Raw genomic sequence first — 20,066 nt, 5'->3', positions numbered from 1 at the left:
GTTTTAAGCGAAAAACTAACAAAATTGGAATATTTCTTTCAGAAAACAAGACATGAAATCTCAAGTCATTTTACTTGTCAAGTAAATGCATCCTGATTTAACAATTCTAAGATATTTATATTAGAAAACAAGACAAAAATAATGAGGAAAATCATTTTTTTGCAGTGCACATACCAGTGAAAATATTAAGGGAACATTTAATTTTATAATTTTGCAAACATTCTGAAACATGTAACATTTAAAAAATGTTAGACAAAGAACCAACTAAAATGATTTAGATGAAAAACATTCCATGAATGATGTATAACTAACATTTTGAGAACATTATTAAAGGCCAGATTAACTTTAAATGAACGCTGAATCAATTAATGTTACTGGAAGAACATTTGTTCATAACTTTGAGAGAACCTTGCCAGAATGTTCTGAGAATGTAATGATGCATACAGACGTGTTTTCAGCAGCTGTTTAACGCAGGAATCACATTTTTCAAAATCACACACTGAATCTTCACAAGCAGCTGCTGATGGATGGACGGGCTGAGTTTGCTTCATCTGCTCTTGTTATTGAGGAAATGCTCATAAGTGAGGGAATCTGCCTGCCGGCCGCTCTTGCTCTTCGTCTGCAGGAAAACCGTCCTGTCATCGTGAAGGGGATCCGCGATGCTCCGGTCCCAGTGCGGCTCTGAGACGCCCAGCAGTTCTCGGACCTGAGCTGAGATCAGCTGAGAAACAGCAGAGACACGTGTGTTTAGTTAAATAAGAGCACATTTTCCAGTATTGTTATTTACAGGTGACTAACAACACTGTGAGAACGACGTCAAAAATAACTAACATGTTTTGCATGAAATGAGTAGCATCTGTTTTTTGCTGTTTGCTTCACCTTCATATGCTGGAGGTCGGTGATTCCCAGTCGTGGCAGGTTGAAGCAGTTGACATGAATCAGTTTTCTGCCCGTGATATAATTCTGAGTGAAACACGCCTGAGGAACGAAACATGAGGTCACCACTGTATCAAACACTGAGTGTGATGTGGACACGCGGCTCAACGCGGCTTTCCGTGGGAATCGATACCGTATTTCAGCATGTTAGCTGATGGCGTTATGATGTTTTTGATGATCTGAGACTGTCATTTCACTCAGACTGTCTTATTCTCAGTGGCGGCTGGCATGAAGGCAAAAGATATTGCTGACGAAGGAACGCAGGCATTTTCTTTACATGATGCTAGCAAAGCACAACGGAAGAATGATGACGGAGCGTTATGTTGAGTGAATGCTGTACAGGAGAGCGTCTCAACTGATGGGTCACGACCCAAATACGGATCTCAGGTCTGTTCTGATGGGACTTACAGTGCTTAATGCAGGTAATCACAGAACCCCACATGATGGCAAAATGAGCAGATCAACTTCAAAGCAACAATTTTGATCAAACAATTAAATATATGTGTATGTAGCTACTTTTGTTGTAATTTCAGCCGCATCTGAAATAGGTCACACCATTGATATTACTTGAGAAGTGAATATATGAGGAGTATATAAAAGTGTTTCAAACAAACGAGCACAGTTCACCTGAATGATGAGGTTTACCCTCTTTAACTGTTTTGTGTTCATCTGCTTCTCCCATTTGCTCTTTTTACATTGACTATCACTCTATAGACTAATATAATCACATACAACAATCACTTCTCAAATATTTATCGCTATATAAACTGATAAATGATTTCAGTGCTATGAAATGACTGGATGATTTCAACTGATTCCTATTGAACTGCAGCTCAAACTATTTCAAATCTAGTGAATTAAGCTACAAACTCCATCATAATGCACAATGTTTCCATCTAACATGTATTTTGAGCTGCAGCTCGTCATATTAATGGAGGGTTTCACTAGTTAACAGTAAACCGGTTACCACACCTCAATATGCCCTGGTGAAAAAACCAGCATATGCTGGTTAGGTAGGTTTTGATGCTGGTTTAAACTGGTCCTTTGCTGGTTTTTGCTGGTCATGTTGCTGGTCAAGGACCAGCATAAACCAGCAAAGGACCAGTTTAAACCAGCATCAGAACCTACCTAACCAGCATCCCAGTTCAAGCGAGTCACTAGAAAAAACATATCAAAAGAGCCATTCACTTAGATTTTCGACATCGCTTGTAATGATTTTAAAAAGCACATAGTGATGGGTGAAACGGAGCTTTTCGGAGCTCCGAATCAGTTAACCACTGGGCCGCAAAATGATTCACTAGTTTCGAAGCGCTCTAATCGGATCGCGAATCATTTGATTCAGATCAGGACTTCAAATCGTGTGTCACGAACGATTTGTTTTGGATCGGTACTTCGGAGCGCATTCGCGAATCTTTGATCGGAACTTCGCGTATCGCGAATCATTTGATTTACATCGGACCTTTGAAGTGTGTTCGCGAATCAGTTCGCGAACTGAATGATTCGCGATTCGCACTCCAAGTCCTGATTTGAAATGAAGGCTTGCGAATCATTATTCAGATTGGCACTTCGGAGCGGGTTCATGAATCTTTTGATTCAGATCGGGACTTCGGAGCGCGATTCGCGGATCATCGAAACTTCGCCAACCATTTGATTATAGATCAGAACTTTGGAGCTGGTTAGCGAATCATTTCGTGAATTGAATGATTCCTAATGTGTTCTGGGTGTCTTCTCTTGATTCAGATCGGGAATTTCGGAGCGCGACTCGCGAATCATTTGATCGGAACCGCGAATCATTTGATTTAGATCGGAACTTTGGAGCTGGTTAGCGAATCATTTCGTGAATTGAATGATTCTTAATGTGTTCTGGGTGTCTTCTTTTGATTCAGATCGAGAATTTCAGAGCAGGTTTGCAAATCTTTATTTTAGTTTATTCTATAGCATTCTTTAGAGTATCAAATTATAGTAAAATGGTAAATTTGTGGTTACCATGGTTTAACTATAGTGATGTTTGTTTGTTTTTAAACCATGGTTAATTTTCATAAGGGATGTGTTGCCAGGTTGTCTAGATCAACTTTAAATAAATAAAAGAGAGATTTAGAGCTAGATTTTTTTAATTAAGTTGTGAAGTTTAGCTAGAATGAAACAAATAAATTAGGCCTATGTGATATTTCGCTGTATTCTCTTTTGAGTAGTCAAACAATCCAAAGAAAACATATTTTAAACAGAAAGAAAATCACTGACACAAGGAGATCAGATGAACTCTAATAAATCTGATCAAAATGTCTCTGTGTGGTTCACTGACAAACAAGTGAATGAATCTTCCTCAGAAGAGACACAAACACACTTCAGTGTCTGACTTAAATTCTAATTACATCCATAAGCTTTTTGTGAAATTTGGATGAACTCATGATCTGTAGTAATCTGTAGTTTGATCTCTTCATATTTAAGGACAGAACTGTCCTGAACTAAAGGACAGTTGAATTTGAATGGCAAATGTAGACGTGTTTGTTACTTTTGCCATATGATTAATTTCTCCTCTTCTAATAAGTGTATTTAAGTGATATCTTTAAATCGATTAACTGAATGCTGGTTTAGTCTTGAAATGACTGTTAATGGTTCACCTGATACTGGGGGAATCCGATAGACTCGATCCAACGCGCCACATCCTCACTGCTCCAGCGCAGGAACTCCATGTTGTGTTGAGTTGCTATGGAAACCAGTCAACAAGCCAACACACCTCAATAAGCAGATCAGTTCGCAACATCACACACATGACATGTTACAGTTATGCAGATATAAAGATAGACAGATGGTAGACAGACAGACAGACAGGTAGATGGTGGGGCACAGCGTTAAATGCATTAAGCTGTTGTTACTATGCCAACCGTGAAACGCTCATAGCACAAATGAAGAGCACAGGTCTGTTTTCATCTGTTCTGTGAATTTGCTGACATGCTTTCATGTTGCACAATGATGATCTGATGGTGCTCATTTCACTGACATGAAAGAGAATAAGCTGTGGGCAGGAGTTTTCTTTCAGCTCATGGCGGTGAGTGTTTTGTTTGTGTGAGGCTGATGTGTGCAGTCCTACATTTCTGACAATACAAACATGCTTTGACTTTCTGTTTTAACTCTGTTCTTCCTGAGACATTTGACCTTTCACCTGTGTCTGTTTATCTGTGAATCTGAAATCGTGCAGAGACTCTGACATTTCTCAGCATCTTCACTGATGTACAGCGCTCAGAAAGACGAGCGGATCGCAGCAACCCGTCCGACGTCTGAGAGCCTGACGGCAGTTTTATAAAGGAATATAAATGTCAAATATCCCGTCTCAAGATATATATGAGCTCTGGCCGTAAAGCTGCATGAGAGACACTGTTAGTTCGCTGTTCTTTCATTTCCAGCATCACTTCATAGTCTTTTTCTCCTGTCGAAGAGACACTACAGGTCAAAATGTGAGATATTTACATTTAACAGTGGGACATTTTTTGCCATATGTATTATATAACGTGATATATTAGTATACTGTGTAATATATATTCTTGTTTTACATGTTGTGCTAGAAACATATAGAAAACACTGATTTTGACACAAACCACTCTGTGATAATAGAAACGATGAGAACCTACTTTAAGTTGAGATAAGTTAGTCATTTATTGATTAGTCTACTTGTGTTCTTTCATACTCAGCATAACATCAGAATTTCACATCTTTAGTAAAAGAACTGATAAGTGCCGGAGACTCTACAGGTTATGTTTATTTACTTTAATACATACAATTTAGTAGGCTATATTATATAGTATATTCACGTTTTGTATTACAAGTTATGTGAAACCAAATAACACACAAATTGTAAATATTATATAAACAAACTAATTCTGTTATATCTCTTATGTAATAACTTCTGTAAGTTGAGATTTCTGTGCTCAAAGACACTTGTTTTGATTTAACACCTATAAATCATTTGATTCAGATCAGGACTTTGGAGTGTGATTCGCGAATCATTTGATCGGAAGTTCGCGTATCGTGAATTATTTGATTTAGATCGGATCTTCGGAGCTGGTTCGCGAATCATTTCGCGCATCGAATGATTCCTAATGTCCCGTTCTGAGTGTCTACTTTTGATTCAGGTCGGGGGTACCAGAGCGCGAATCGCGTCATTTGATTCACTTCAGACTTAGGAGCGTGATTCGCGAATCATTATTCAGATCGGGACTTCGATCGGAACGAGTTCGCGAATCAATTCGCGAATTGAATGATTCCTGATGTGTTCTGGGTGTCTTCTTTTGATTCAGATCGGGGCAACCAGAGCGCGATTCGCGAATCATTTGATTCAGTTCAGGACTTCGGATCGGGATCATGAATCATTTGATTCATATCAGGATTTCCAAGCGCGATTCGCGAAACAGATTGGGACTTTGAACGGATTATTTCTGATTTCTTTCTTTTTTATTAAACACTAGAAAGCATCAAACCATTAAGACAGTACAAGAAATGAACCATGGTTTTACTATAGTTAAAGTATAATAAAAATGTTTTTGTACAACCACAGCTTTACTATGTTAGTGTGGCAAAACTAATATGCATTTGTTAATTTTATTTTTGTCATTTATTCTTAGGTACCACAGATGAATACACACTTAAGTAGCACGGGTATATTTGTAGCAATAGCCAAAAATGGGTCCAAATTATCAATTTTAAGTAAAGATCGTGCTCCATAAAGATATTTTGTAAATTTGCTACCGTAAATATATCAAAACTTAATTTTTGATTAGTAATATGCATTGCTAAGAACTTCATTTGGACAACTTTAAAGGTGATTTTCTCAATATTTACATTATTTTGCACCCTCAGATTCCAGATTTTCAAATAGTTGTACCTCTGTAATATTATATATATATAACAAACCATACATAACTGGAAAGCTTGTTTTATTCATCTTTCAGATGATGTATAAATTTCTGTTTCAAAAAATGTACCCTTATGACTGGTCTTGTGGTCCAGGGTCACACACACACACACATATATATATATATATATATATATACACTACCGTTCAAAAGTTTGGGGTCAGTACATTTTTATTGTTTTTTTTATTGTTTTTTTTTTTAAGAAATTAATACTTTTATTCACCAAGGGTGTATTAAGTTAATAATTAAAAGTTTATTAAAAGTTAATAATAAATAATTTACATTGTTATAAAACATTTATATTTTGAATAAACACTGTACTTTTTAAACTTGTTATTCATGAAAGAATCCTGAAAAAAAAAAATAAAATCACAGGTTCCAAAAAATATTTGGCAGCACAACTGTTGATATTATCCAACATTGATCATTCTAATAATAAATCTGCATATTAGAATGATTTCTGAAGGATCATGTGACACTTAAGACTGGAGTAACAGCTGATAAAAATTCAGCTTTTCATCACAGGAATAAATTCTATTTTAAAGTATGTTAAAATAAAAAACATTATTTTATATTGTAAAAACATTTTGCAATATTACTGTTTTTTTTGTATATTTTTAATCAAATAAATGCAGCCTTGATGAGCATAAGAGACTTCTTTAAAGACTATTACAAGTCTTACTGACCCCAAACTTTTGAACGGTAGTGTATATGTGTGTGTGTGTGTGTGTGTAATGTATACATTATATAAAATATACATATTTTTGAATTAAAGGTTATGCTAAAACCGTAAAAAAAATATAATAAATAGAACAGAGGCTTGTTTTGATGGAACACTAAGTACTGTAAATGCATTCGTGTATTTATTTAATGTTTTCTCCTGATGTTGATGTTTTTCGTCTCGTGTTTCTGTGCGGTGATACTCAGGCCCCGCCCACACTGTGCTGCGTCACCACCTGCCGCCGTCAATCAAACTCGCGTTCAGCCGGAGCCGCTGCTGCTGTCAAACACCGGCACTTTACCGTCAACGAATCATATGTCGACGCATGTACTCGGAACAAACGCCCAGGAATCATAAACCGGGCTATATTCGAACCATCTATAGTTGGTCGCGTAGGACTGATCTAGTTTTCTAAAGTTTGCGTGTAATTTCAGCGAGTTAGCGGTTAGCAGCAGGTAATAAACAACAACGAACCCACAGAAAGTAGATCAGATTAGAAGTGTTTTACTGCACAGATATGCCGACATAACGCGTCACATCACCGATTAGAGGTGTTGGACTGCGAAAGCGTGTAGAATGTGAGCGTTCAGCAGCTGAAAGTGCTGAGGCGGCGGTTGAGGTTAATCTTAGCAGCAGCTCCGCGCCAAACATGCGCCTCAAACCCGCCAGAAAAACCGCGCGATCGGGCTGAAGCGGCGTCATTCCGGCTCCTGCTGACTCAGGTGGGTGACACTTACCTGTGCCATCATTAATGCATCAGCAGCTCGTTTGTTATTGTTCATGTTCAGTCCTGCACTGGAGGTTTCATCAGACGGATGGATTGATTGATGTGCTGACAGATCACATACAAAAGTGCCCCTTAAGGGCAATGTCATGGTTGGAGATGAAAGATGTTCACCAATACCTGATATAATTGTGTAAATACGAGTGAGGATTTGCTGATATGGCTCATTGATGGGAGTGTCTGTGGTATATAAACACTGTCTGCTCTTCTCTGTCACCAGTCTAAGGATGTCTGCTTTGGTCTGGCTTTGGCGTCTTCTGGCCGTCTGGACGCTTCTCGCAGTGTCTTCTTCTCAGAGGAACGGCCTGAACGCTGTGGATTTCTCCCAGAGGTTTGGAAGCGCCCTGCCGTCCCTCAGTCGCCCGGCCAACGCCAGCCAGATCTTCTACGGCGTCATGTTTGACGCGGGCAGCACCGGCACCCGCATCCACGTCTACACCTTCATACAGAAGGAGCCGGGTGAGATGATCACTGTCCGTCCGTCACCACACAGACAGCAGGTTTGGGGATCATTAGGGGTTGGAAACAAATCACAGACTTTGAATCCACTGAAATGTAAAGCGTCACATGCATTAAAAGGCAGATTCGTAGCTGTGAAGTAAATTTTGCATGCTGAAGACATAAACCTGATTTATTTGTAACTAACTATGGCACTGAAGAGTTATTATAGTTCATTAAAACTAAAGCTATAAAAACATCACTGAATTTAAATATAAAAACTTTTTATTTATTATTATTTATTACTACTGCCTAATACATTTTTATAATTTTGTTTTTTAAGGCACTGCAGGGTTATTATATTTAAAATTAAAAATAAAGCTTTAAAAAAACATTTCTGAAATAAAATATAGAAAACATTTTATTTATTATTATTTATTACTATTATTTTTTGTTTTTTAATGAACTTTTTATCATTTTATTGCTATTTTATTTCAGATAATTGCCAAGAAAACATTTCTTCATTTTGTTTAACATGATGTACTAAAAGAACTAAAATAAAAAACAATATAGATTGTTAAAAACATGATAAAAGTGACAAAAACGCACAAAAATGACTGAAATTAAAATGAAATGGGAAAATATAAAAATATTGCTAATTAAAAATATAACATATCTGGCTTATGCTTCACCCCATTCCTTATCAAAATAAAGGAATATTATAATAGTATGTTATTGTAACATAAATAAAATGAATTCAGATTAATTCATTTGAATTCACATTATTTGTCTGGGTTCATAATGCAGTTGTATTCAGCCCATTTTGTGATATCAACCTCAAATTCAGAACATAACTTTTAGATTTACGGCTTTGATTTGAAAACTGATGTTACTTGAATTTAGGCAAATTATGTGAAAATTATTTCTTATTTAAATTGTAAAATATTTATACATTGCTGTATTTACTGCAAATCTATGCTGATTTAAATAAAAAAATAAATTCACTTATTATAATCCAATTAAAATATCATTTTACATGGATTTTTTTTTTTTACAAGAAAAAAATCTTTTTAGGAGAATAAATATTTTTGTGTGGTAATTAAGCACATTTCTCTCTAAATCACATTGCTGTAATGCAAAATAATCTAATTCTAATGACTTTAATGTGAGAATTATTTGTTTTTAATATTAGAACATTTATACTTTATAGTAGTATTTGTTGTACTGCAAATTTATGCAGATTAAAATAAAAAAAAATGTATTGCGTTAATTACAATCCACTAAAAAAAAAATCTAATTATTTTTCCACAAACTAAAATGAAGTTTTACATTTTTACATCCACAAGTTCTCTCTTAGCATCATTACTGCAATGCAAAAAAATCTGATTCTGGTGACTTGAATGAGAAAAATATTTAAGTATAGATACACACATCTTGGTGTTTATTGTCCTGCAAATTGATGCTGATTTAAAAAAATGTTACAGTAATTACAGTAATGATTGAGAGTTATGAGTATTATTATAACGTGACTGTTGTTTTGCGTTCAGACGGGTTGCCGGTGCTGGATAATGAGATGTTCCACTCGATGAAGCCGGGTCTCTCTGCGTACGCCGACATACCTGAGATTGTGAGTGATTACGGGCTTATGTGAGATCTGCGGTGCTGTAAACATGCGTTTGTGGAGTCAGCGCTGATGTTTCTGTCACAGGCCGGTCACACGGTGCGTCAGTTACTGCGCGTGGCGAAGAAGACGGTTCCTCCGGTGGAGTGGAAGAGAACGCCGGTGGTGTTCAGAGCCACGGCCGGACTGAGGCTGCTGCCGCCGACTAAAGCCCACGCGCTCCTCGAGGAGGTACAGCATCCCGCCGTCTGATCATCTGCACACGTGACGCACCATTAACCCTCTGCTGCTGCTCACGCGCCAGTCAGAAATGACTATATTTTAGTTTGATAATGTTTTCAATTCATATTTTGTATTTTTAGGGGATTTTATGGTACTACGTAATATTTAAACAGTAGTTATAATCTAAGAAAAACAAAAAGTAGCTGAAAATGGCATACATCTTGAATGCTCTGAAGCTTTCTTTTAAAGAAGATTATTGCCAAAGTATAAAAAAAGGAAAAAAGAAGAGAGAAAAAAAACAAACAGACAAACAAAAAAAACGAAAAATTAAATTAAAAAAGTTTGTGATGAAAAAAATGCACAAAAATACAATTTTCAAATATATTTTTCCAAACGTGTTTTAAAATCAAAGCCATAGATCTGAATAAGTTATGTCCCAAATTTGAGGTTGATATCACAAAAAGAGTTGAATAAAGAGGTTTAACCCAAACACTAGAGAAGCTGCTTGACCTCCAGCATGAGCGCTGTTTGATCCGGTCTGTTACACTGTTTTTACCGTGGTATTTTTAGTCTCAACACTGTTGTGTGTTTGTCTGCAGGTGCAAGACGTCTTCGATGAATCTCCATTTTATGTGCCTCCTGATAGTGTCAGTATCATGGACGGGACGGATGAAGGTCTGTTCACAAACCACAAATGCAGAAAATTACACAGAGGAAATTAAATATGTAGAAATTAAAATAGAATAGAAAATAGAAATTTAATGAACACATTCACCCCTAAAATCAAAATAAAGAAATATTATAATATCACATTATTTTTATGCAAAAATGTGAAAATTAAGGTTTTCTTTCTAAATCTCATTCTAATGATTTTAATGAGAGAAATATTGTATGTATTGTACTGTAATTGTGTGCTGATTAAAAAAATCAATGAAAAATATTATTTCAAAATTATTCTTTTCAAAACAAAAATTAGGCCTTTTTAGGAGTATGAATTTTAGTTAAGCAGATTTTCTCTCTAAATCTCATTATATATAATTTTGTATAATGCAAAATAATCTGATTGTAAGAATTTGAGAATTATTTGTTTTTAAATAGTCAGATGTGTGTGCATCATTGTAGTATTTGTTGTATTGCGAATTTATACTGAATTAAATATCAAAATATATTGCACTATAATTATATAATATATTCAACTATAATTTAATAAAAAAACATTTTTTAATAAATAAAATTAAGCTTTTTTTATGTGCATTAGGATTTTTGCATGCGCATTTTCTTTTTAAATTTCTTACTATAATGCAAGGTAATCTGATTCTAGTGAGTTTACTGTGAAAATTCTTTATTTAAATTAAGTTAAATTCATTAAAAGTAAAATCTATGGTAGTATTTGTACGGTACTGTGATTTTTATGCTGATTTATATAAAAAAAATATTACAATAGTGAGGATGTGATGGGAGTTATCATCATTGAGAATAATGAGAATTGCAAAGCAGCTGTGTTCTGACGTGTGTTGATAAAAACAGCACTTGCATAAAAAGCTGTAACATATGCATGGATCATCATGGGGAAGATGATGTGTGGTGAGTGTGCATTAAGAGCTCAGACAGAGACGTTAGTGATGTCATGTTTGTAGACGTTACCATCAGATGAAACCACATGATTTCTGCAGCACACTTATTATTATTATAATGAAACAGACTTGACGCAGACTAGATACATGCTGTGCATTTGTAAACACATTCTGATTATTATTAGAAGTGATTCATTAACTGACTGTTATGTGTGTTTCTGCACAGGGATTCTCGCCTGGGTCACGGTCAACTTCCTGACAGGTGAGACTTTCTACAGTGGCTTTAGTAAATAATACTGAACTTTAGCTCATGATCCTGATGTCAGTGTGTTGCTGATGTTCTGTAGAGTAACAGATGATTTGTGCATTATAAGACATTAATAACTTGTGTTGTGAAAGCACTGAGAGTCAGTGTTGATTTCCATCACAGCCGAGATCCTCATGCATTAATGCATCTGCATTAAGAAAACACTCGGTGATTAATATTTCATGAAGTCATGCTCTTGTCCCTTCAGAAGTGTTAATGTTGTAGATGATTCACAGATGAGATCTTTACCGCTGCTTTCAGGTCGACTCCACAAAAACGCACAGAAGACGGTGGGAATCCTGGATCTGGGCGGAGGATCCACACAAATCACCTTCCTTCCCAAATCAAAGGTCAGAGATCCTCATTCTGACCGACAGCATATCCACTGACCAGCAGCTGGAGAAACACTTCAGTTAGAACAGACACTAGCGGTCAAACATTGAGAATAATCATGCTTTCTTTAAAAAAACATACAGTAAATAAAATACAGTAAAAATTGTGAAATATTTTTAGAATTTAAAGCAGCTGTTTTCAATGTGAATATGTGTTAAACTGTAATTTATTTCTGTGATGTGCAGCTGAATTTTCAGCATCATTACTCCAGTCTTCAGTGTCACATGATCCTTCAGAAATCATTCTAATATGCTGATTTGCTGCTCAACAAACATTTATGATTATTAGCAATGTAAAAACAGATTTATGTATGTTAAAAACATTTTTTTTTCACAAAGGATGCATTAAACTAATCGAAAGTGATAGTAAAGGCATGTACAAAAGATTTCTATTTCAAATAAAAGCTGTTCTTTTGAACTTTCTATTTATTTGTGAATCTTCAAAAATAAAATGTACGACGGTTTCCACAAAAATATTGTGCAGCACAAATGTTTTTAACATTGCTAATAATCATAAATGTGTGTTGAGCAGCAAATCAGTATATTAGAATGATTTCTGAAGGATCATGTGACACTGAAGACTGGAGTAATGATGCTGAAAATTCAGCTGCGCATCACAGAAATGAATTACAGTTTAACAGATATTTACATAGAAAGCAGATATTTTAAATTATAATAATATTTAATTATTTTGACAGTGTGTTTGGTCAAATAAATGCAGCTGTGCTAAGCAAAAAAGACTTTAAAAAACAAAAAATCTTAAAGAAGAAGTCCACTTTCAGAACAAAAATGTACAGATAATGTACTCACCCCCTTGTCATCCAAGATGTTCATGTTTTTCTTTCTTCAGTTGTAAAGAAATTATGTTTTTTGAGGAAAATATTTCAGGATTTTTCTCCATATAATGGACTGATATGGTGCCCCGAGTTTGAACTTCCAAAATGTAGTTTAAATGCAGCTTTAAACGATCACAAATGCGGTTGTAAACGATCCCAGCTGAGGAAGAAGGGTCTTATCTAGCGAAACCATCGGTTATTTTCATTAAAAAAATATAACTGAAATACTTTTTAATGTCAAATGCTCGTCTTGTCTTTCTCTCCCTGAACTCTGTTTTTGTTCTGGTTCATGTCAGGTAGTGTATGTTGAAAAACTCCCATCTCATGTTCTTCTTTGCATGTTCACTTTGTAAACACTGTGTCTGTTCTTCTGCAGTGATGTAGGATGATTTTGAAATGATTTTTGAAGTTGAGGGAGAAAATACGATTGGAGTTTTGAGTCAGAATACACAGAGTTCAGGGAGAGAAAAGTATTTAAATTGTATTTTTTTTATGTAAATAACTGATGGTTTCGCTAGATAAGACCCTTCTTCCTCGTTTGAAGCTGCATTTAAACTGCATTTTGGAAGTTCAAACTCGGGGCACCATATCAGTCCATTATATGGAGAAAAATGCTGAAATGTTTTCTTCAAGAAACATAATTTCTTTACGACTGAAGAAAGAAAGACATGAACATCTTGGATGACAAGGGGGTGAATACATTATCTGTGAATCTTTGTTTTGGAAGTGACTTCTCCTTTAATTACTCCATAGTTTGTGCAGGTATATTATGCTCACAGTTATTACTAGAGAGCAGTGTTTTGATCTGTAACTGTAGTGTTGTTCAGAAACTGTGACTCCAGCTGTTTGTTGTGTTTCACAGAAAACTATTGAGAGTGCTCCAGCAGATTACATCGTGAGGTTCGACATGTTCAACAGCACACATGAGCTCTACACACACAGGTAACACAGCACTGATGATGACGAAGATGATGATGAAGATGCTGCAGGACTGTGGTGTTTCCCGCTCTGCTCTAAACACGTGCTCTTCTTCACAGTTACCTTGGAAACGGAATCAAAGCGGCGCGTCTGTCGGCTCTGGGAGCGCTGGGTTCAGACGGTACCAAACACACACGAGCACACACGTGATCTTCAGTAAGAGACGCAACCACTTCAGTCTTCATCTGTGTGTGTGTGTGTGTGTGTGTGTACTGCAGGTCTGGAGAAGAAAGTTTTCCAAACTTCCTGTTTGCCTAAAAAATACACCAGTGAATTCAGCTTTGGAGGATTCAGTTACCACATCAGCGGAGTCACCAACGGTAAAACAAAATGATTCAAATGAAGCCTTTTTGTAGGACCATAAAGATTATTTCCATTATTTTCAAGATTTAACATTTATTCAAAAATAATTTATTTTTAGATTAATTTATAATTTTGTATTAAAATTATTTATAAATTATTATAAATTATTTATAATCACTGTACTATAGTGAACAGAAATGAATGAGAATCAAGAGAATTACACACAAAACATCTGCGTGAATCAGTATTCAGATTCAGGTTTTACTTTGCCAGATGGAAATAGTGTTCCTGTAATAATATGTGTCTGCTATTATAGTATTTACTGCTATTTTGAATTCGCTTCTATTTCTGTATTTTCAGCTTTAATTTTAGCTTCAGTTTTAGTCATTTTGTTAAATGCATTTTTTATTTTTATTTTTTTTTATTTATTTCCATTTAATTTACTTGCCCAACACTTTTCTTGTTGTAATATTTTTATACATTATTCTTATAAAATTAATTTAAAAATATTATGTTCCATGAAAAACAGAAAATGTAAACTATAAATGTTGCTTTGGCAACTAAATTAAATAGAAATAAAAATAATAAAAATTATTTTTTTGCTTTACAAAATTACTAAATCTAAGATTAAATAAAGCTGAAAATACAGAAATAAAAGCTAAATAAAATGTTAATACTGTAATTGTACACAAATAAAGCTAAAATAATTTTTCATGTAATATTTAGATTTTAGTTGAGTTTTAATTCAGTAAAGAAAGCTATTTTCTGTAGTTTTAGTTTGAATAATTTTAGTTTAAACAATAACAACATGGCTTGGAAAATGCTTGTTTGTGTACAAATAATTCAAAAATGTTTAGAATTAAAGTGAGACACTGCAGGCAAAAACACTGTTCTTTTTCATGCACCTGTCAAGTTTGAGATTTTAGTCTTTTTGGTTTTTCATAAAGTGTTTTTTCAGTCTAGTGGAACGAAAACATCCAAAACACACAGCTGAGTGTTTCTTTTATAGCACTTGATCTGTTTGTGTCAATAGATTTCAGTTACAATGCATATTTTTAGAGGCCGTTTTCTCAAAATAAGTTTTTTCTCCTTCACTGAGCCATAAATCAACACTTCAGCAGCACTTACACACACCACTTCATTCAGTGTTTAGAAACATTCAGTGTAAATTTATGCAAATTAGAACATATTTCATTAAATCATACCTCATTTGCATATTTAAACCAAACATTTTAAAAATAAAATGTAATACAAAAAATGTTTGCAATTATCAGTGTAATCTGGGTAATTAAGATGATGACTATTAGTTCACTTTTTTTGCTCTGTTCACCTGCACTGTCTCGCCTTAAAATGGTTTGAATTAAAATGATAATTTGTAGTGATTCTAATTGTGTTTAACGGTCATGTGAAGTGATGTGTGGTTGTTGTGATGTTGAGGTGTGACGGGGTTCAAGGCGTGTTATCAGGAGCTGCTGAAGGTGGTGAAGGGCGTCATCAATCAGCCTCACGAGCTGAAGGACAGCAGCACCTTCTACGCCTTCTCGTATTACTTCGATCACGCCGTGGAGGCCGGACTCATCGGTGAGACACCACAGCACATCATGACAAACACACGCCTCATCATACATCATCACAAAATCATGAACTGCAAAAATGAATCTCCTCCTCAGTATTTCTGTCTGGTTTTCAAGTACTAATGTCTAAACATCCTTAAATCAAGATGCAGTTACTGAAGATGCAAAATGAACACACGAAGTCTTGTTTTCTCACAAACTGATCAAAATGAAGTGAATTTATGTGCAACCCTTTGCTCTTGACCTAAGCATTCAATGTTTTTTTGTTTTTTTTAATTTTAGCTTCATCACATGATACAAAACTTGGAAAAGGTTTGGCACTTGCTATGTGGAGAAAAAAAAATCATGGATGTGATATGAAAAGTAGTGTTCAACGTCAAAAATCAGCACATCACAAACAGATTTCATCTAGTGGCAGTGTTTGGTCCTGCAGTCAAACAACATTGACAGAAAACTCATTTTTGTGATATCAGCCTCAGATTTGCTGTGATTTTCATGTAGTTTTAAAGCAAATGTTTTGGAAAATATACATTTCATATTAAATAGCAAATTTAAGTAGTATTTTTATGAATTTTTTTACGTAGCAGTAAAGATTTTATATAGTGTTGTTTTTTTGTTTTTGTTTTTTTTTTTTACATTTTCCTCCACTTTTTCACTTTATCAATAATCTGCTGTGTGTTTTCTTAAAAAAAAAAAAAAAAAAAGACCAAACTTAAGTCTCTAAAACATTCAAGATTTACCAGTTTAAGTTGGAAATTTCATTTTTTCAGATGCTTAAACAATGATTAACAGTTAATAAATACATCATGGCTATTCTATAAATATAACTCAGTACCATAAAATCTCCATAAAATATTAATTAAAAAAAATCTTATCAAATTTAAAGAAAGTACATTTTTATCTTTGAACTAAATAGCATGTTAATAAATGGCAAATGTTGACTACAAATTTGAGGAGTTAAAATCCCATAAAATATTAATTTAAAAAAAATCTTATTAAACTTAGATACACTACATTTTCATCTTGAACAAAAAAAGAAATAAATAAAAATTGGTCAAATTTTGACTACAATTTGAGGAGTCGAAGTCACCAATAAAATATTAATAAAAAAAAAAACATCAAATTTAAATACACTACATTTTTATCTTTGAACCAAAAAAAAAACAATTGGTAAATTATAACTACAATTTAATAACATTAATAACATTACATTTATCTTTGAACTAAAAAAAAAAACAATTTTTAAATTTTAAGTACAATTTAGGAGTTAAAATCCCGATAAAATATTAATTAAAAAAATTATCAAATTTAAATACACTACGTTTTTATCTTTGAACTAAAAGCAATTGGTAAATTTTGACTACAAAGTGAACAAATATCTGTCATTGGGGGTGGAAACTTGTTTTTCCTTTGAATTGAATTCTATTTGTGTGACTCTATTGGCAGATATTTGTTCTTGTTTAATCATAAACACACTTTGTTTTATTCAGTTTGTCATAAAACGACAACATATGTCACTTTTCTTGGCACTGGAAAACAAGACAGAAATACTGAGGAAGAGCAGCACAGGATTACAGTGTGATCAGGAGATCCCTGTGTTTCTCCTTCAGTTTAGTCCTGAAATGTTCTTTATTCAGTCTTAAGAAGTCTTCATCAAACCTGCAGAATCCCTGAAGCAGGAGAGCGTGTGTGTGTGTGTGTTTGTGACCGAACTCTTATTTAAGCAGTGATTTTAGTGTCAGTTTAAATCACGTCTGCTGTGTTTGTGAATCTGTGACGCTGCAGATGAGAGCAGAGGAGGAGCCGTCAAGATACGAGACTTCAGGAAAAGAGCAAAAGAGGGTGAGATTCACATCTTCATCTCCTCGTCTCACATCTGTGTGAATGTAACGATCATACAAAGCCAACACGAGCTCTCCTATGTGTGTGTGTGTGTGTTGCAGTGTGTAACCGTCCGTCGAAACGCTCTCAGCTCAATCCGCTCCTCTGCATGGATCTCACATACATCGTGTGTCTGCTCAAAGACGGCTTCGGCTTTAAGGAAAGCACCGTCCTGCAGGTACGTCTGACTTCAGGTTAGCTTTAACCGGCTGTGAGTCAACTAACCGGTTAACACCGGCGCTTGTGTTTTCCAGCTGACCAAGAAGGTGAGGAACGTGGAGACCAGCTGGGCTTTGGGAGCCGCCATCTACCACTTCCAGAAGTTCAGGATCCATTAAAGACTTTGACGTTTCTCCTCCAATCAAAGAAAGAAACGCTTAACGCTCCTAAAAGGGGCGTCGGGTTCTCTCTTCGTGCGATTGAGAGACGAACTGATGCGTGCGAACTGCCGTTTGCTTCCTCAGGAGTTTAACGCGCGGCTGAACTTCCTGTGAGAATCAACAGAAAACACAGATGCGTCACACTGGAGTTTCTGTCAACGGAGAAAACGCTGTTGCTGTTGTTGTTTACATCACTGAGTGAATGTGTTACCATTTACAACAGTCTTTAATGTGTCTTCATATTTCTTTCCCAATTAAAAGTTTTGACAACATGTACCTTTGTCTCTATTCACTTTCCAAACTTTTTGTCAGGAAGAATATACAAACATATTCCAGAGAGAATCCTCATATAACAGCTAATGTGATGAAGAAAGATTTCAGCACCACACACTACAGTAACTACAGTCTATTTACACAAACATCCGTCTGTACGTCACAACAGGAAGACATCTCAGCTAAAGCGTTTCTTTCAACATCTTTACAGTTGTTGTATAATTATTGCTTATGTTTATTTTCACACTGCAGTTAGTAAAAAGAAAAGTCTCAAGTATTTTTTTACTTGTCAAAAAAAAAAATTTCACTAATTTTTTCCACTCATCAAAAACAAAAAATCTTAATTTTTTCACTCGTCAAAATGAGCTTTTTTCACATTTTTTCACTAGACAAAATTTTCTTCACTCATCAAAAAAAATTTCACACGTCATTTTTTTCACTTGTCAAAAATTCATTTTTTCACTCATCAAAAAAAAGTTCACGTTTTTACACTCGTCAGAAATACATTTTTTCACGTTTTTTCACGGAAATTTTTTCACTTGTCAACAATTCGTTTCTTTACTCATCAAAAACAATTTTCACATTTTTTCACTCGTCAAAAATGCATTTTTTCACATAATTTTTTTTCTGTTTTTTCAAATGTCCTTTTTTCACTCATCAAAAATAATTTTTTCACGTCGTTTTTTCACTCGTCAAAAAATGTATTTCACATCATTTTTTCTCATCAAAAATTTTTTTTCACGTTTTTTCACTCATCAAAATTTTTTTTTTCATGTCATTTTTTCCCTTGTCAAAAAAAATTTTCACTCATCAAAAAAAAATTTCACGTCGTTTTTTCACTCGTCCAAAAAATTCGTTTTTTCACATCAAAAATTTTTTCACACGTCATTTTTTTTCGTTTTTTCAAATGTCATTTTTTCACTCATCAAAAATAAGTTTTTTCACGTTGTTTTTTTCACTCGTCAAAAATTTGTTTTTTTCACACATCGTTTTTTCAATCATCAAAAATTTGTTTTTCACATCAATTTTTCACTCATCAAAAATTCGTTTTTTTTTCACGTCATTTTTTCAATTGTCAAAAGTTAGTTTTTTTTCCATGTCGTTTTTTCACTTGTCAAAAATGTGTTTTCACATCGTTTTTTTCACTCATCAAAAAATTGTTTTCCAAATTTATTTTTTCACTTGTCAAAAATTCATTTTTTCATTCGCCATTTTTTCATTCGTCAAAAAATATTTTTTTTACTCGTCATTTTTTCACTTGTCAATTTTTTTTCCATGTAATTTTATCACTCGTCAAAAATTAGTTTTTTCACACGTCATTTTTCACTCATCAAAAATACATTTTTTCACTTGTCAAAATTTGTATTTTTCACACGTCATTTTTTTATGCATCAAAAATCAATTTTTTCACTCATCAAAAAATTGTTTTTCACGTTTTTTTCACACGGCATTTTTTCACTTGTCAAAATTTGTATTTTTCACGTCATTTTTTTACACGTCAAAAAATTGTTTTTCACACGTTGTTTTTTCACTTGTCAAAATTTTTTTTTTCCATGTCATTTTTTCACTCGTCAAAAATTTATTTTTTTAAAAACAGCTTTTTTCATTTGTCAAAAACAATTTTTTTCACTTGTCATTTTTTTACTTGTCAATTTTGTCACGTCATTTTTTTTTATTCATCTAAAATCTATTTTTTCACTCATCAGGTTTTTTTTTTTTTAAAACAGCTTTATTTCACTCGTCAAAATGCACTTTTTTTCACACAATTTTTTTACACGTCAAAAATAATTTTTCACTCATCAAATAATCTTCTTAGCTTCTCAGCTTCTTCCCTTGTCAAAAATATTTTTCTTTACTTGTCAAAAATCACAATATCATCATCATCATCAGTTGTGTTGCTGATGTTTATCATCTTTACATTGCAGTTAATAAAAGA

General features: G+C 34.2%; 2 protein-coding genes across 4 annotated transcripts; one reads left to right on the top strand and one right to left on the bottom strand.

The window, feature by feature from the left end:
• Window positions 1-160: 160 nt before the first annotated feature.
• Window positions 161-7,474, bottom strand: LOC127182995 (sterile alpha motif domain-containing protein 15). Of its 3 annotated transcripts, none has more exons than XM_051138742.1 (4): window positions 7,305-7,474; window positions 3,558-3,643; window positions 880-978; window positions 161-721 (listed from the first exon to the last, which is right to left on the bottom strand). In XM_051138742.1, the coding sequence occupies exons 2-4, from the start codon at window positions 3,627-3,629 to the stop codon at window positions 548-550; spliced, it is 345 nt and encodes a 114-aa protein (XP_050994699.1). In that variant the 5' UTR covers window positions 3,630-3,643; window positions 7,305-7,474; the 3' UTR covers window positions 161-547. The 3 variants fall into 3 exon arrangements, with proteins under 3 accessions (XP_050994699.1, XP_050994700.1, XP_050994698.1); XM_051138743.1 differs by lacking the exon at window positions 7,305-7,474 and adding an exon at window positions 3,822-4,098; XM_051138741.1 differs by lacking the exon at window positions 7,305-7,474 and having other exon boundaries at window positions 3,558-4,098.
• entpd5b (ectonucleoside triphosphate diphosphohydrolase 5b) lies at window positions 6,792-18,133 on the top strand. Its single transcript, XM_051138740.1, has 14 exons — window positions 6,792-7,289; window positions 7,572-7,810; window positions 9,337-9,416; window positions 9,498-9,641; window positions 10,232-10,307; window positions 11,433-11,468; window positions 11,775-11,863; window positions 13,604-13,683; window positions 13,779-13,840; window positions 13,938-14,039; window positions 15,460-15,603; window positions 17,382-17,438; window positions 17,540-17,655; window positions 17,732-18,133. The coding sequence occupies exons 2-14, from the start codon at window positions 7,579-7,581 to the stop codon at window positions 17,813-17,815; spliced, it is 1,302 nt and encodes a 433-aa protein (XP_050994697.1). The 5' UTR covers window positions 6,792-7,289; window positions 7,572-7,578; the 3' UTR covers window positions 17,816-18,133.
• The last annotated feature ends 1,933 nt before the right edge of the window (window positions 18,134-20,066 follow it).

Source organism: Labeo rohita, chromosome 20 (assembly GCF_022985175.1).
Source record: "Labeo rohita strain BAU-BD-2019 chromosome 20, IGBB_LRoh.1.0, whole genome shotgun sequence".
Taxonomy (NCBI): Eukaryota; Metazoa; Chordata; class Actinopteri; order Cypriniformes; family Cyprinidae; genus Labeo; species Labeo rohita.
This window is presented reverse-complemented; position numbering and strand designations above follow the sequence as displayed.

Coding starts and splice junctions, on each gene's coding strand:
- LOC127182995 (XM_051138742.1), bottom strand. CDS start 3,629: ATGGAGTTCCTGCGCTGGAGCAGTGAGGATGTGGCGCGTTGGATCGAG. Junction 979..3,557: donor TCGGATTCCCCCAGTATCAG/GTGAACCATTAA, acceptor TTCGTTCCTCAG/GCGTGTTTCACTCAGAATTA. Junction 722..879: donor CCGACCTCCAGCATATGAAG/GTGAAGCAAACA, acceptor GCTGTTTCTCAG/CTGATCTCAGCTCAGGTCCG.
- entpd5b (XM_051138740.1), top strand. CDS start 7,579: ATGTCTGCTTTGGTCTGGCTTTGGCGTCTTCTGGCCGTCTGGACGCTT. Junction 7,811..9,336: donor CTTCATACAGAAGGAGCCGG/GTGAGATGATCA, acceptor TTTTGCGTTCAG/ACGGGTTGCCGGTGCTGGAT. Junction 17,439..17,539: donor CAGGAAAAGAGCAAAAGAGG/GTGAGATTCACA, acceptor TGTGTGTTGCAG/TGTGTAACCGTCCGTCGAAA.